The following is a 17,824-nucleotide window of genomic DNA, read 5'->3' as shown; positions in this document are numbered from 1 at the left end:
AAGATCAGAAATAAGTGAAAAAGAAATGAAGGAAACGATAGCAAAGATCAATAAAACTAAAAGCTGGTTCTTTGAGAAGGTAAACAAAATTGATAAACCATTAGCCAGACTTACGAAGAAAAAAGGGAGAAGACTCAAATCAACAGAATTAGGAATGAAAAAGGAGAAGTAACAACTGACACTGCAGAAATACAAAGGATCATGAGAGATTACTACAAGCAACTCTATGCCAATAAAATGGACAACCTGGAAGAAATGGACACATTCTTAGAAAAGTACAACCTTCCAAAACTGAACCAGGAAGAAATAGAAAATATAAACAGACCAATCACAAGCACTGAAATTGAAACTGTGATTAACAGTCTTCCAATAAACAGCCCAGGACCAAATGGATTCACAGGCAAATTATATCAATCATTTATATAAGAGCTAACACCCATCCTTCTCAAACTCTTCCAAAATATAGCAGAGGGAGGAATACTCCCAAACTCATTCTACGAAGCTACCATCACCCTGATGCCAAAACCAAAGATGTCACAAAAAAAGGAAACTACAGGCCAATATCTCTGATGAACATAGATGCAAAAATCCTCAACAAAATACTAGCAAACAGAATCCAACAGCACATTAAAAGGATCATACACCGTGATCAAGTGGGGTTTACCCCAGGAATGCAAGGATTCTTCAGTATACACAAATCAATCAATGTGATACGCCATATTAACAAACTGAATGATAAAAAGCATGTGATCATCTCAATAGATGAAGAAAAAGCTTTTGACAAAATTAAACACCCATTTATGCAAAAACTCTCCAGAAAGTAGGCATAGAGGGAACCTACCTCAACATAATAAAAGCTATATATGACAAATCCACAGCCAACATCATTCTCAATGGTGAAAAACTGAAAACATGTCCTCTAAGATCAGGAACAAGACAAGGTTGCCCAGTCTCACCACTGTTATTCAACATAGTTTTGTAAGCTTTAGCCACAGCCATCAGAGAAGAAAAAGAAAGAAAAGGAATCCAAAGCAGAAAAGAAGTAGTAAAACTGTCACTGTTTGCAGATGATATGATACTATACATAGAGAATCCTAAAGATGCTACCAGAAAACTACTAGAGCTAATCAATGAATTTGGTAGAGTAGCAAGATACAAAATTAATGCACAGAAATCTCCTGTTTTCCTAAACACTGATGATGAAAAATCTGAAAGAGAAGTTAAGGAAACACTCCAATTTACCATTGCAACAAAAAGAATAAAATACCTAGGAATAAACCTACCTAAGGATACAAAAGACCTGTATGCAGAAAAATATAAGACACTAATGAAAGAAATTAAAGATGATACAAACAGATGGAGAGATATATGATGTTCTTGGGTCGGAAGAATCAACATTGTGAAAATGACTATACTACCCAAAGCAATCTACAGATTCAGTGCAATCCCTGTGAAACTACCAATGGCATTTTTCACAGAACCAGAACAAAATATTTCACAATTTGTATGGAAACACAAAAGACCCCGAATAGCCAAAGCAATCTTGAGAAAGAAAAACGGAGCTGGAGGAATCAGGATCCCGGACTTCAGACTGCACTACAAAGGTACAGTAATCAAGGCAGTATGGTACTGGCACAAAAACAGAAATATAGATCAATAGAACAGGATAGAAAGCCCAGAGATAAAACCATGCACATATGGTCACCTTATCTTTGATAAAGGAGGCAAGAATATACAGTGGAGAAAAGACAGCCTCTTCAATAAGTGGTGCTGGGAAAACTGGACAGCTACATGTAAAAGAATGATATTAGAACACTCCCTAACACCATACACAAAAATAAACTCAAAATGGATTACAGGCCTAAATGTAAGGCCAGACACTGTAAAACTCTTAGAGGAAAACATAGGCAGAACATTCCATGACAAAAATCACAGCAAGATCCTTTTTGACCCACCTCCTAGAGTAAAGGGAATGAAAACAAAAATAAACAATTGGACCTAATGAAACTTAAAAGCTTTTGCACAGCAAAGGAAACCATAAACCAGACGAAAAGACAATCCTAAGAATGGGAGAAAATATTTGCAAACAAAGCAACTGACAAAGGATTAATCTCCAAAATATACAAGCAGCTCATGCAGCTCAATATCAACAAAAAACCCAGTCCAAAAATGGGCAGAAGACCTAAATGGATATTTCTCCAAATAAGATTGCCAACAAACACGTGGAAAGATGCCCAACATCACTAATCATTAGAGAAATGCAAATCAAAACTACAATGAGATATCACCTCACACCAGTCAGAATGGCCATCATCACAAAATCTACAAACATAAAATGCTGGAGAGGGTGTGGAGAAAAGGGAACCCTCTTGCACTGTTGGTGGGAGTGTAAATTGATACAGCCACTATTGTGAACAGAATGGAGGTTCCTTAAAAAACTAAAAATAGAACTACCATATGACCCAGCAATCCCACTACTGGTCACATACCTGAGAAAACCACAATTCAAAAAGAGTCATGTACCACAGTGTTCATTGCTGCACTATTTACAATAGCCAGGATATGGAAGCAACCTAAGTGTCCATCAAGAGATGAACGGATAAAGAAGATGTGGCATATATATATATATAACAATGGAATATTACTCAGTCATAAAAAGAAATGAAATTGAGTTATTTGTAGTGAGGTGGATGGACTTAGAGTCTGTCATACAGAATGAAGTAAGTCAGAAAGAGAAAAACAAATACCGTATGCTAACACACATATATTGAATCTAAAAAAAAAATGATTCTGATGAACCTAGGGGCAGGACAGGAATATTGACGCAGACGTAGAGAATGGACTTGAGGACACGGGGAGGGAGAAGGGTAAGCTGGGACGAAGTGAGAGAGTAACATTGACATATATACACTACGAAATGTAAACTAGATAGCTAGTGGGAAGCAGCTGCATAGCACAGCGAGATCAGCTCAGTGCTTTGTGACCACCTTGATGGGTGGGATAGGGAGGGTGAGAGGGAGGCGCAAGTGGGAGGGGATATGGGGATATATGTATACATATATCTAATTCACCTTGTTATACAGTAGGTACTAACACAACCTTGTAAAGCAGTTATGCTCCAATAAAGATGGTAAAAAAAAAAAAAGAAATGTATTAAAATCCTTTGTTTTAACTAGCCAAGATATCTTTCTTTCTGATAACTGAATTTATTTTGCAGATAATGCAAGATTAAGTTTAGCATCATCTAAAATATCCATGTAAAGGTAATCTAACCAAGTATCATATAAGTCAGAACTGAGTTCAAAGAGAGGAAACAGTGCTGAGGAATGATTCTCAATATATATGGTTAAATTTAAACAATGTATATTTGTTTTCTGTTGCTGTGTACCAGATTACTACAAATTTAGTTGTTTAGACAACACACATTATTATCCCTTGGTTTCCGTGGGTCAGGAGCTCAGGCACAAATTAGCTGGATCCTCTGTTCAAGGGTTTCACAGGCTGCAGTTGAAAGTCTCAGCCTGGGCCATGGTCTTACCTGAGGCTCTAGGTCCTGTTAACCACCACAAGCTCATGTAGTTGTTAGCAGAATTCAGTTCCTTGGAATTGTAGGACTGAGGTACATGTTTTCTTGGTGGCTGTGAGCCATGGGCCACTACTCTTGACTTCTAAGGGTCACCTGCAGTTCCTTGTCACATGACCCTTTTCGTAGACCCTTCACAGTATGGCAGCTTGCTTCTCCAAAGTGAGCAAGGAAGAATTTTTCTCTCCTCCTGCTAGATAGTGTCTTATATGTATAATCATGATGTAATCACAGAAGTGACTTCCCATTGCTTTTGCCATATTCTGTTGAGTGTGTCATAGGTTCCACATGTATCCTAGGGAAGGGGATTATATAAAGGTGTGTCTCATTGCTCACACCTTAGGATGTGTCTACTACTTAGTGCTAATATGATTGGGGATTTATGAGTACTAAGTAAGGATTTTTGCAATGAAAGCTTGAAATCCACACTATCTTAACAAAACTTGGTGTGGTGGGGAGGAGAGTAGGAGTGGAAGAGGGGTAATAAAAGTAGTCTAAAAGTTTCATTTTACTAAATGAGAAAAAGAAGATAACATCTTGGTAGGGGATATAGTTTTTAATATAATGATGGAGAAATGAGTATGACTGTTGAGTGTCAGGAATGGGAAGGTAACCAATATTAGAGTGAAAAAGCACAGTAAACTTTGAAATGACCAAGGTTTGGGGTGTGGGGGAAGAAATGGTATTCTGACTAAACCAGTGAGAATGAGGGAAAAAAAGAATCACTGATGTAAAATAACCTGTAAATATAAAGTAAAATGGAAGAAATAAATAGATGTATATTACTTGTTATACTAAATAAGTGTGAATGGATTGAATTCCTCTAGTAAGATAGAGACTATCAGATTTGGTTAAACAATACAAACTTACCTATGTGTTTATAAGAAACACTTAAAACAGGTTTTAAAATAGAAGATTATCAAAGAATTAAGTAGGCTAATATAAACAGAAAGAAAATAGTAGTGTATTGTTAATATTAGGTGAATTGAAATTTAGGGTTAAAAGTGCTGAACAGGATGAAGGACTTGTAATAATAAAATTAGCACTTTATGAAGAAGATAGAAAAATTATAAACTATTATGTACCAAACAACCTAGCAACTAAAATGTATAAAGGAAAAAAACTAAGAAAAAGCAAGGAGATTTTAATTTAAACAATAGAGTTAGACTGGTAGATTTTGTTAAACCACTTTCAGAATTGGACAACTCCAGCAAACCAGAAGTAAGTAAGAACATAGGAAGTTGATTATGTAGCCAACAAACTTAGTATATAGAACTTTGCATTGTTCAGATAAAATGAGTAGATATGTGTGTATACACACAAACACATGTATACATAACCACCCCTGATTCATAAATTTCCTATTGTGGAGCATTTAGGTGGTTTTCAATTTGCTTTTTGCTTTTTCTTTTCTGTTTCTATTATGAATAGTACTACCATGAATATTCTTAACACCTATATCTTTGCCCATTTTTGTGAATATTTTGCAAACTCATTTTCTAAAAATGAAATTTCTACGTCAAAGAGTATTACAATTATAGGTATTGTCAAATTGTCATCAATCAGTTTACATTTCCACCTACAATATATGAGAATTCCAGTGTACCTTTAACATCATTAACCATGAATGTTACCATGTTTTTAAATCTTTTCCAATCTAGTAGCTTGGCATTTCTTTAATAGCACAAATATGTCTTAAAATTTGTTTTTCTAGTGTTTTGTCTAGAAGCATTTGTGCTCTAGAAAGTAATATCAATCTTTTCACTGCAGAGTATCATCCAACTAAACATATATGTGCATTTTTTGTCTGATGTCTTTTTACAGTATTGCCCTCCAACACACCAAATGTTCGCAGGACCGTGAGAACACGATCAAAACCTTTGGAGTACTGGCGAGGGGAGCGAATAGATTATCAAGGAAGGCCATCTGGTAGAATTTATGCTTTAGTGTCTCAAAATAATAATAATGATAATTGCTACAATTTATTTAGGTACATTACGTGCCAAGTACTGTCTTATGTATTTACATACATTACCTTATTTAATCATCATCCTCCAAAAATGTGACAAGAATAGATTCAAGTCCAGATTTCTCTGATTACTATAGAGATGCTGATTTGTTTTCTTTTTGGTAGCAATTTGAGGGGAGCATGTGGCTTGATAGAGTGTTATTATTTTTATACTACCTAGCAAGGTTTTTAATTGCATAAAATGAAGCATTAGATCAGAACATGAGAAAATTATAACTGTCAAAGATTAAGTATTCCGCATTATTATTCTCATTCCGTTTTCTTATATTTTTCTACAAAAATTGTAGAGGGTGGGAAAGAAAGTATAGTGAGTGTTATCTTAAAGTTATTTCCTTTCTTTTGATGTATATTTCTGAGTCAAAGGACTAAACTGATGTGGATTACTATAAATAGTTCATTGCTGATCTTTGTGTTCTTTGTTTTTTACACTTCCACTGATGACTTGATTTCAAGCAACAGAGATCATTCAGTCATGTTTCATCAGTGCTTCTAGATTTAGGACAATTAGAGACATAAGTGAAATTGGTTGCTATTTGTGTTGTTTGAATTTTTAACTGTAGAGTGTGGTAAAACTAATGTATTCTTTGGTACTTTGAAAGGAAATGTGCTGTATTAATTTAATGAGTTTTGTTTCAAGATTTTCACTTTGCCAGGTATGATAATTTACCTTTTTTTTTTTCGGTTAAATTTCAGGAGGATTTGTGATTGGTGGAATACTGTCCCCAGACAAAGTATCATCTAAAAGGAAAGCAAAAGGAAACTTGGGAAGAGTCAATACAATAGTTAATAGGAAAAGGATCTGTCTTGATAATGATGAAAGAAGTATGAACTTATTCCTTATTTTAAATAACAGTGCTTTGAGAAGTAGCTCTTTGCAAATTTTGAAATATATCTCTAAAAGCTTCAGATATACTACTACTTCAGGGTGAATTATCTTTTTAATGTCCCCTTTTTTTTCAGATTTTGAAAGTAAACTAATTTTATTCTTTTAAAAAAATCATTAATAACAGAGTGTAAAACATTTCCACCTGAGTAAATTGCCCTGTCAAGTGAAGCTTATTTTTTCCATGCTCGAATTATGGTTAAAATAAACATTTTAAAGAATTCTTTTTAAAGGGTATTGTATACTTCAGCTCTCTTAGAGAATATGCAAAACACCATTTAACTTCTTGATGATGCAAGAGTTCGAAAGTTGTCAGAAAATAAGAAGTTTAGGATGTTTGCCTCTGTGGTAAATCATTGTGATTTTTGAATTTTTGTTTATCAAAGTGGTCATTGATAAACAGGAAAAAAGATAGGCCTCTGGCAGTTTTCCTTTACAACTTGTCCATAGCTCTATTTCATACTAGATTTTTTTTAATGGAAAAGAATTTTAAGTAAGTAGTTCGTATTTCAGTGGTATTTCTTTTGCAGAGAATAAATTCATGGTAAATCTGAATACACCTCTGGGAGATCCTTTGCAGCCAACGAGGGTAAAGGACCCAGAAACACGAGAGATTATTCTTATGGGTAAGATCAGGGTTGATATTGAGAATACTTAATTTAACAACTAGTAAGGACAAACTGTTTGTTTGAAGTCTGGCTTGTCTGCTTTCCCTTTCTCTCCCCAGATCTTTCAGAGCCAAAGTCTAGTAGAGAGTCTAATTCAAATAAGCAGCCTGTATGAGGACAACACTAGGGGAATTGATGGCAGACAACCTCCAGGGTACATACAGTACCATGCATTTGTCCTCTGTGATACAAGTGCTACCATCAGGAGTGTTGCCTCCGCCAGTAGGGTCCAGGCCTTCTTTGACCAGGAGGACACAAGCAGACAGGGGCTGTTCATGGGGAACTGTAGCAAGTTAACTGGCAGACTCCCGGATACACTCTTACTGTGAGACCAGATGGGGATTGTGGCAGGATTTAGACAGCCTTTGGTGCTGTGAGATGCCAGTATTGGTATCTGGGGCATAAAACCTTTCTGGAGATGACTAGCAAGGGCATCAGTCAGCCAAACAAATGCCACGCTGAACCTTAAGGCTGGTACAGGGTCCTAGAAGCCTCCTCCTGTACTTAATAGGCATTAAACATTTAGTGTCTAGGACAACATGGGAGGTCCCAAGGGATGGGCTATAGAGTGGTGGGGTTAAAGTAGGGGACACTCAGCTATTTACCAACCAGGGAGTATATACATACAGGAAATATTTAAATGTTTTAACAGCTGTTATGACTGTAGCAGTGAGTACTTGGGACTATTTATCCCAAGTCAGAGGACAGATATCTCAAACCAGAGAGGCAGTATTTACACTTAAAATTTTGACTGTGGCATAGGTTCCATTTGATATCTTAAGTAGCAGAGTTATTTCTATATTCCAGATTGTTTATTTGGCAACAGAGGTAGAAGCACAGAGAATTTTGTTTAGTGAAGTGTCTTAACTAAAAACATTGCTATACTGTATCAGGTTAAAAAAGTTGTGAGTGTTGTCAAGAATTCATCACTTTTTGTTTCTTGAGCCTATGTATTTTCTATATCCTGTAGTCTGTGGGAGTACAGTCAGAAGCTGATGATAGAAAAATGTATTAATTATAGGTCTGGAAAAGGTTGTAAGTAAAAGGGAAATTAAAAAGTGATATAGTAATTTGTGAGCTACAGTTAGAACTCCGGTTACTTAGAGGCTTTACCTGATAAATAAATAAAAATCTTATTATTTAATAATCAGTCAAGCAAGCACAAAGGAATTTATTGACATGATGATGATACATTTGTATTGTGGCTATGTTAAACTTTTTAAAGATAGGAATCCTTTCTTGTCTCTTAGCTGATTTTGTTTTCTCTCTGAGCTATTATGGGAAAAATAGTAATACTACCATTGTTAATAGCCAAGACTTACCTAATGCTTACTTTGTGCCAGTGTTTTAAATACTTTACACACTTTAAGTCATTTGATATTCACAACTCTTAACATAGTTGAAGTATTATTTTCCCATTTTATGGAAAAGAAAATGTAGGCACAAATAGAGAGGATAAGCAACTTGGCTAAGGTCACACAGCTTGTAAGACAGAGATAGGATCTGACCTGTGGCATTCTAGCTCCAGAGTCAGTGATATTAATCACATCTATCTTTCTGAGGCAGGTTTATGTCTATATATGTGTGTATATGCTATATCAGAGAAATGTCATTGCTGTTACTTTGTACTTATATTAATTTTTTTCCCTTAGATCTTGTAAGGCCACGAGATACATACCAATTTTGTGTTGAACATGGTGAGTTGAAAGTATATAAAACATTGGATACACCATTTTTTTCTACTGGAAAATTGATATTAGGACCACATCAAGAAAAGGGAAAGCAGCATGTAGGCCTAGACACATTGGTGAGTGTATTTTTCCATATATTTATGTTTTGCTCTTGGCACAACTCTGATTTGTTGGTCTTGATGAGCGTTAAAAATGCTATTTCCTCAGAAATGAGATATGATTACTATAGTGCACAGATAATTTTTTAGTTGTTTTCATCTGTTTAAAGTCAGTCAACCAATGGCTGTTTAAAAGTACTTGTTCTGTGCATAGCAGTGTAGCCTTGAGATTCAGAAGTTTAGGGAATGGTCTTTACTTAAAAGAATCCTTGAAATTAGGTTTGCAAACAAATCATTAGAATTTTAGAGCTGGAGGGGATTATTGAGATTAAGTGTAACAGCAGATTGAGGACTGGGAGCTAGTTGCTTCAGTAAGTATTAAAGAATATATTACTGTATATAGCAGTAGTATTGGCTGAAGTTATAATGAGACTCAAGGTGAGTCTCTCTTCTCTGAGTCTGTCTCTCTGTCTCTTTCTCATTGGAGACACACACCCCTATAACATTGTATTTATATCAGATAATTTTTGCATTTTGAATTTGAAAATGAAGGATTTTGAAAATCACCAGATTTTAAGAATATTTAATATTTTACCAGCATTTAAAAAATGTTACATCTGAGGTACATCTTTCAGTAAGTAACATTTCAGGAACCTATGAAATCATGGTTCAAAACAGTTCTTTTTACTGATAAAATGAAAGTAAGCCCAAAAAGGAGAAACAGAAAGAGCATCAGGACCCTTCAGTTTATATTAACTAAGAAGGGCAAATCAAGGCAGGGAAAGGAAAAGATACACATAAGAGTAAAAGAATAATTTATTGCTACATCAGTATAGTATGTAGAATCCAGATCTAAAGTATTTAAAAATATTCTTTAATCCTATCTTAAAATGTCATAGATCTCCAGGTGGTATTAAAAGAGTAAATATAACATATTAAACTAACTAAAGTAATAGATAATCCCTGTGTAATCATTAAGGAACAATTAATAATGAAAATAAGCATTATGAAATATCATTGAACTAACTGTAGTTACCCATTAAGCTATAATGCCTTTATTCCTTTAAAAAAGGAATATTGAATAGTAAATGTTTGGAAGTGTTTAACCTGTCTTAACATTCAAAGGAATCCATACTAAAAATAAAGGATACTTTATAATTACTGAGTTAGTAGAAATTATTGGAAAACTGTTTGTAGACTTTCACCTATGAATGTCATTTCAGAATTTTTTCCTAGGAAAATAAAAGCTAGGGAAGCTGAACATATGTAGCTCTTTATTTTAACATAGACAGTAATTGCAAAAATTGGAAACCACTGAAATGTGTGCTGCAGGAAAAAATGGTTATATTTATATTTTGACTTAGTAATGAGATAAACCATTATATATGATAATCAGTTATATAGCACTTACATGTTCCAGGTGCTATACTAAACATTTTTATATTAATTTAAGTATATTATTTTGCAGAAGAGCCATATAGGAACACCTTTAGGATAAACATTTAAGGAAACTGCAAGGTAGAAAATTCTTTTTATTTTTTTCTGAGTAGAAATTAAAAATGAAAATGACAGAACCTTGAAGGAACTATAGAAAATAACATGTCAGTAGGTGATTATAGTTTATTTTTGTTTCTTCTAAGTATTGCCTTTAACTTTTTACAATGAAAACTAGACTTAAAGGGCTTTTTAATAACAAGGGGAGTATTTTTACATTTTTAAAAAATGAAGCACACTTTTAAATATATGCTTTTGAGAAACAAAAGGGCAAGATGGAGAACCAGCATAAGCCATTAACTCTTTCTTTCAAACTCAGGTCTAGATAATGAGTAAGAGAGAAAGTAGCAGTGGTAGATTTGTTAAATTCAAACCACAGAAGAATGAACAAATTAACTATGGGAGTTTGTTGTGGAGCTCTCCTAGAAAACAAAAGGGTATTAAGAAATGGGAAATATTGGGACTTCCCAGGTTATCCATTGGTTAAGAATCTGCATTCCAATGCAGCAAATGCAGGTTCAATCCCTGGTTGGGGAACTAAGATCCCACATGCCGCGGGGCAACTAAGCCCGTGCGCCACAGCTAGAGAGAAGCCTGTGCATTGCACCGAAGAGCCTGCGCACTGCAGTGAAGGATCCCACATGCTGCAACTAAGATCCGATGCAGCCAAATAAATAAATAAATAAATGTTTTTTTAAAAAAAAGAAATGGAAAATATTAAAGTTAAGTGATGTGGAAGACCAGTCAAAAACCCGAAGAGAGAAAAAACCCAAATAGATCACAAGGTAGAAATATATGAAAAACTAGACAATAATTGTTCCAGAGGTAAAAAATCAAAAAAGTAATAGCAACACACTTAAAGGAACCAGAGTTCCTTAGAGAAATGTCTGATTCCAGGCCTGGGACTGAGCTTGGAATATTTATCATACCTGATAGCAGACTATCAAAGACCATTAGGATTGGGTCATAAGGTCTCAGGATCCAACTTGAAGATGCTCTCTCTGCACAAAGATGTGAAAACTTGAGTATCAGTAAGAATAACTTCATTGGATTGATACACATCAATTATACCTAAATCCATGAATTTGTAAGGCTACTACAAAAAGAAAAACTTAATTCATCACTGTCGGAGAATTCTAGGAAGCCAACTCACTTTGACAAATATGGTAAGTAAAGGAAAATAATTAAATATTTATTCTGCTGTTCTCATATAAACTGTACTACTAGGTAATCAAATAATAGATGAGGGGAAGTTTATCCTTTTTAGAAATAGTCCAATTAATAAATGAAGAATGAATGTTAGAATGGACTATTACCATTTTACAACACCCAATAAACTATTGGTTCTAGCATCACTGTCTACTAACATCTAAAAAGAACACAACCAGACATTATGTGCCTCCTGATGGAAGAATACAACACTGTCTATGAAGTAGTCTTGCCTTCCCCACCTTCTTTAAAAAAAAAACAAAGTAAAACCCACACACAACACCACCGGAAGTTAAGTCCTTAGATCTAACCACCAATTTACAGGAAATAAAGAATAGCAGACTTTTCAGATGACAACCTGGTGTTGTAATAAGCAAAATCCAGCTGTGTAAAGATTTTTAAAACAAATTTTGCTGCTTGATTTCTTTAATAAATAAGGTGCAAGGAATAAAAAAGACAACCACGTGGAATGTATAGAGATCAGGGTCCTCAACCATGGCACTATTGACATTTTGGACTCAATAATTCTTTGTTGTAGGGAGGCTATCCTGTGCATTGTAAGAGGTTTAGAAGCAACCCCGGCCTCTACGCACTAGATTCCAGTAGTACCCCTCTAGTTGTGAGAATTAAAAATGTTCCCAGACATTGCCAGTTGTCCCCTGAGGGACAAAATCACCCCCAAATTGATAACCACTCAATAGATTGAGTGCTTTAAAAGATAGATCAAGCACTGACCATATGTGACTCTTATTTGGATCCCAATTCAAACAAACCCTTAAAAATAAGACATTGAAGAGACAACTGGAAATTTGAATATTGACTGGGTGTTTTAACACTAAATATTCATTTATTTTTATGTGTGACAACAGTGTTGTCATGTTTTAAAAAAGGACTTTGGTCTTTCAGTACACATTGAAATATTTACAGATGGTTTATGATGCTGGGCATTTATTTCAAAATAATATGGAATGGGGGAATCAGACTTTGAAAAGAGCAGGGTATCAGGGTTCAATATTTGTTTGTGGGAGTTCATCATTCTATTTTTGTGTATTTTAAAAGCATTCTTAGTAAAATGTTTGCAGAAATGGGGAGAGGTGTGCGTAGAGAGCCAAACTGAATAGATAAGGAAAAAACATCTAGAAATACATGCTTGACTTTCTGGGTAGTGTGTGTGTTCCTTTTTTTAGGCAAATTTTTTTGGATGTAATAAATATATTTCTTTTATTAAATTATAAAAATACCTTTAGAACCACTTTTTTCCATTGAGAGAGTATATTGTAGTGGCTAAGAACATGGATTCTGGAATCAAAGTACCTGAGGTCAAATTCCAGCTCTTCCATTTACATTGTGACCTTGGAAAGTTACACTTCTCTGTGCCTCATTTTCTTCATCTGTGAAAACCTATTAAAATAGTACTGTCTCATTGGTAGATGCATACATTAAATGAGTAAAAATTAAGTGCTTAGAACAGTGGCTGGCATGGGGTAAGTGCTGGATAAGTGCTAGCTGCTCTCGTTTTTCTGGTATTTTAGGCTCATTTTACAAAAGTGGTAAGAGAAAAAGGAGGAGGAGACATAATTCTCTGAGGCAAAATATTCTTGATGGCTGAATCTCAGAATGTGAATCTCAAAGTTTGAAGGCCCTACATTTTGTATCTAGTTGTCAAAAAAACAGGTCATTGCCAGGTGCTATCTATATATAAAATGTAAAATTTGCTGTGTTTGAATATGGAAGCCTCTATGACTGAGCACTATATTTATCCTCTTTTACTTTCTTAATGTTGATGCTTGTTTAAATGTCCTTCTTTTTTTTGCTTTTTGTTCTCTCTTTGATTCATCAGTCAGATTAAGTTACATATACCAAGCATGTAACCTTTAAAGAGGTGTACATAAAACCTAGCTATTTTTCTAGTATAGCTAAGTGATATTCTTTACAATGATTCTGAATTTTCATAAACTGGTAAATAATAAGGAAGAACAAAAGAAATTTTTTCCTGTACTAGTTTTCTATTACTGCTTTAACAAATTACCACAAATTTAAACAACTCTCATTTATTATCTCACAGTTACGTAGGTTAGAAATCAGGTGGGCTTGGCTGAGTACTCTGTTTAGAGTATCACTAGGCTGGAATCTAGGTGTGAGATCTGTATTCCTCTCTGAAGGCTTTTAGAATGAATCTGTTTCAAATTCATTCAGGTTGTTGGCAGAATTCAGTTTCACGTGGTTGTAGGGCTGAGGTTCCTGTTTCCTCACTGGCTGTTGGCTGGGGTGTCTAGAAATAGTCTACACTCCTTGACTTATGGCTCTCTTATCTTCAGTGCCAGCAACAGTGAAAGCCCTTTTCATGCTTCAAATTTCTCTGACTTCTCCTCTGCTTCATCTCTTGTCTGCTTCCAGTAGGAAAATTGTCCACTTTCAAGTAAGGTTTATGTAATTAGATTGGGCCCATTTAGGTAATCCAGGATAATCTCACCATCTCGAGGTCTCCTTTGCCATGTGATGTAACAAATTCTGGAGATCAGAGCATGGATATCTTTGGAGGGCCGTTATTCTGCCTACCACATTTACTTTAAGTTTCTTTGGAGTGTAGTTGTTGTGGTGTTACAATTTGAAATGAGATTTTAATTTTTAATTTTACAGATTTTTTATGTTGACTTTGGTGACCTTTTATGTACCTTACACGAAACACCTTATGTAATAACAACTGGGGATTCATTCTATGTTCCTTCAGGTAAGAGTAATTAAAAACCTTTTCTTTCGCATAGTTGAATACTTATATAGTTGCTCATGAGCACCATGAAAATGGAAGCCACAGTGGTCAAAATGAAGCATGATGTGACTGATGCCAAAGAAGTTAGGTGCATATTTTCTTTGAATTTTTTTTATTAGATAAGTATATCAGTGTTTTGGTACATGAAAATTGAATGAGTTGCTAATTGCTGAATATAAAAATAGAAGATACGTTGTATCCAGAGTAGAAAGAAAATTATTCCCCTATGTTATCTCAAAGACATTATGTAGTCAAACAATTTTTAGTTGGTTATTTTAAACATACAGAATAGTGTGCTTCATCAGCTATTAGAGCACAAGTCTTTGGAGATAGGAATTTTAATTTGTTCATTTGTTCATTCATTTATTCATTCAACAAATGTGATTGAGAGTCTACCCAGCATTGCTCTAAGAGTGTGGGATACATAAAAAAATCCCTGCCCTCATGGAGCTTACATTCTAATGGAAGGAGACAATAATAATAGCTATATTTATATAGTCCTTTGTATGTGCCAACACTGTTGTGAACACAAACAAATGAATATAACAAAACAGAATCAGACTCATAGATACAGAGAGCAAACTAGTGGTTACCAGTGGGGAGAGGGGTAGAGGGAAGGGGCAAGATAGGGGAAGAGGAATAGAGGTACAAACTACAAGGTATAAAATAAATAAGATACAAGGATGTAATGTATAGCACAGGGAATACAGAAAATATTTTATAATAACTTTAAATGGAGTATAATCTATAAAAATAATTGAATCACTGTTGTATACCTGAAACTAATATAACATTGTAAATCACCTATACTTCAATTAAAAAAACAAACAAAAAAACACCCCAAAACATGATTGGGTTCAGAGGCAGATTTTTTTTCCTATCTGCACCCTTGTCTAATTTGTTTTTGCATTCATTATCAAAATGATGTGAAATTTACATTGTTTTAAGCTTTATCTGGATCACAGGTGGTCCTTGGATTTTTCAGTTCATGGAATTAAATAAGAGTTATTTGACATTAGATGATTTTTTTAAAAATTTGATACTATATATTATAATAGGTCTTAGTGATGACTAAACATTTAATCAAAAGGAAATGATTCCTATGGAAATAATTTTTAATTTTCTTATCACTTTATTTCTAGGTAATTATTACAACATCAAAAATCTCCTGAATGAGGAAAGTGTTCTTCTTTTTACACAGATAAAAAGTTGAAAGATGAAGCAAAGTTTAAATATGTGTGTATATATATATTTACATACATACATATAAAACACATTGTGTAGTTGAGATGTAATTATTTGTAATGTTTTAAAATATTCAGGGTTGTGTACTTGTTTCAATAAACATTTCAAACTTCCATATGTGTCTTCTAATTTTTCCACGAATATACACGTAGCCTGTAGTGATACCGATATTCATAGTATTTTAATAACATGAAAGGAATACCAAAATCACTGCTCCCAGTGATATACAGGCATACCTTGGAGAGGTTGTGGGTTTGATTCCAGACCACCACAATAAAGTGAATATTACAGTAAAGTGAGTCAAGAATTTTTTGATTTCCCAGTGCGTATAAAAGTTACGTTTACACTGTACTGTCATCTGTTAGGTGTGCAGTAGCTTTATGTCTAAAAATTAATGCATATAGCTTCATTTAAGAAATACTTTATTGCTAAAAAATGCTAACCATCATTGATACCTTCAGTGAGTCATAATCTTTTTGCTGGTGGAGGGTCTTGCCTTGAGGTTGATGGCTGCTGACTCATCAGGGTGGAGGTTGCTGAAGGTTGGGGTGGCTATGACAATTTAAAAAAATAAGACAGTAGCTTTTTTCTGGTTATTGCGGTATGAGGCACCGTGAGCAGCAAAGTCTCCCGCGACACCCTGTACAAGGCAGTGCGGAAAGTCCTGCACGGGAACCAGTGCAAGCGCCGGAAGGTTTTGGAGATGGTGGAGCTAAAGATCAGCCGGAAGAACTATGACCTCAGAAGGACAAACCCTTCTCAGCACCGTCAGGCTTAAGTCCACTCTCTGTCCCAAGTTTTCCATATGTGTTTTGGGGGACCAGCAGCATTGTGATGAGGCCAAGGCTGTGGATAATCTCCCACATGGGCATTGAGGTGTTGAAGAAACTCAACAAGAATAAGAAACTTGTCAAGAAGATGGCCAAGAAGTATGATGCCTTTTTGGCTCCAGAGTCTGTGATCAAGCAGATCCCATGAATCCTGGGCCCAGGCCTGAATAATGCTGGGCAAGTTCTCTTCCTTGCTGACCCACAATGAGAACATGGTGACCAAAGTTGATGAGGTGAAGTCCATGATCAAGTTCCAGATGAAGGAGGTGCTGTATCTGACAGAGGCTGTTGCCCACGTGAAGATGACAGATGATGAGCTGGTGTACAACATCCACTTAGCTGTTAACTTCCTGGTGTCATTGCTCAAGAAAAATTGGCAGAATGTACAGGCTTTGTACATTAAGAGCACCATGGGCAAGCCCCAGCACCTATACTGAGGCACAGCTTAATAAACCATACTGCCACCGTTAAAAAAAAAAAAAGACAACAATGATCAATTGCTGCATCTATTGACTTCCTTTCACAAATGATTTCTCTGTAGCATGCAATGCTGTTTGATAGCATTTTAAGTACAGTAGAACTTCTTTCAAAATTGGAGTCAGCCCTCTCAAACCCTGCTGCTGCTTTATCAACTATAAAATTCTAAATCCTTTGTCATCGTTTCAACAGTCTTGTCATTTCTACAGTCTTTCCAACATCTTCACCAGGTATAAATTCCATTTCAAGAAACAGCTTTCTTTGTTCATCCTTAAGAAGCAACTCCTGATCTGTTAAAGTTTTATTAGGGTATTGTAGCAATTGTCACATCTTCAGACTCCACTTCTGATTCTAGTTCTCTTATTATTTCCACCACATCTTAAGTTCCTTCCTCCACTGTAGTCTTGAACCACTCAAAGTCATCCATTAGGGTTGTAATCAACTTCTTCCAGACTCCTGTGTTCATGTCAATATTTTGACTGCTTCCCACAAATCATGAATGTTCTTAATGGCATCTAGAATGTTGAATCCTTTCCAGAAGGTTTTTGAATTACTTTCCTCAGATCCATCAGAGGAATCACTGTCTATGGCAGCTATAGCCTCCTGAACTATATTTCTTAACTAATGGACTTGAAAGTCAAAATAACTCCTTGATCCATGGGCTTCAGAATGGATGTTGTGTTAAGAGGCATGAAAATAACATTAATCTCATTGTGCATGTCCAGTAGAGCTCTTGGGTGACCAGGTGTGTTGTCAGTGAGCTGTGATATTTTGAAAGGAATCATTTTTTTTCTGAGCAGTAGTTCTCAACAGTGGGCTTAAAATACTCAGAAAACCATGTTATAAA

General features: G+C 35.1%; 1 protein-coding gene and 1 pseudogene across 4 annotated transcripts in view; both read left to right on the top strand.

The window, feature by feature from the left end:
* The window catches only part of CENPC (centromere protein C), an 88,939-nt gene extending 73,197 nt beyond the window's left edge, over positions 1-15,742 (top strand). For 3 of the 4 annotated variants that reach the window (XM_061191422.1, XM_061191421.1, XM_061191420.1), the window contains 6 exons: positions 5,408-5,512; positions 6,306-6,434; positions 7,026-7,121; positions 8,816-8,970; positions 14,296-14,386; positions 15,568-15,742. In XM_061191422.1, the coding sequence (XP_061047405.1) occupies positions 5,408-5,512; positions 6,306-6,434; positions 7,026-7,121; positions 8,816-8,970; positions 14,296-14,386; positions 15,568-15,638 (647 nt within the window). In that variant the 3' untranslated portion in view covers positions 15,639-15,742. Of the gene's footprint in view, positions 1-5,407; positions 5,574-6,305; positions 6,435-7,025; positions 7,122-8,815; positions 8,971-14,295; positions 14,387-15,567 lie in introns of those variants that run through there. The other variant, XM_061191423.1, reaches the window with a different exon arrangement.
* Positions 15,642-16,937, top strand: LOC133091801 (large ribosomal subunit protein uL1-like; annotated as a pseudogene).
* The last annotated feature ends 887 nt before the right edge of the window (positions 16,938-17,824 follow it).

The sequence above is a fragment of the Eubalaena glacialis genome, chromosome 5 (genome assembly GCF_028564815.1).
Source record: "Eubalaena glacialis isolate mEubGla1 chromosome 5, mEubGla1.1.hap2.+ XY, whole genome shotgun sequence".
NCBI classification, from domain to species: domain Eukaryota; kingdom Metazoa; phylum Chordata; class Mammalia; order Artiodactyla; family Balaenidae; genus Eubalaena; species Eubalaena glacialis.
Note: the sequence above shows the minus strand (reverse complement) of the source record. Positions and strands in the feature narration are given on the sequence as shown.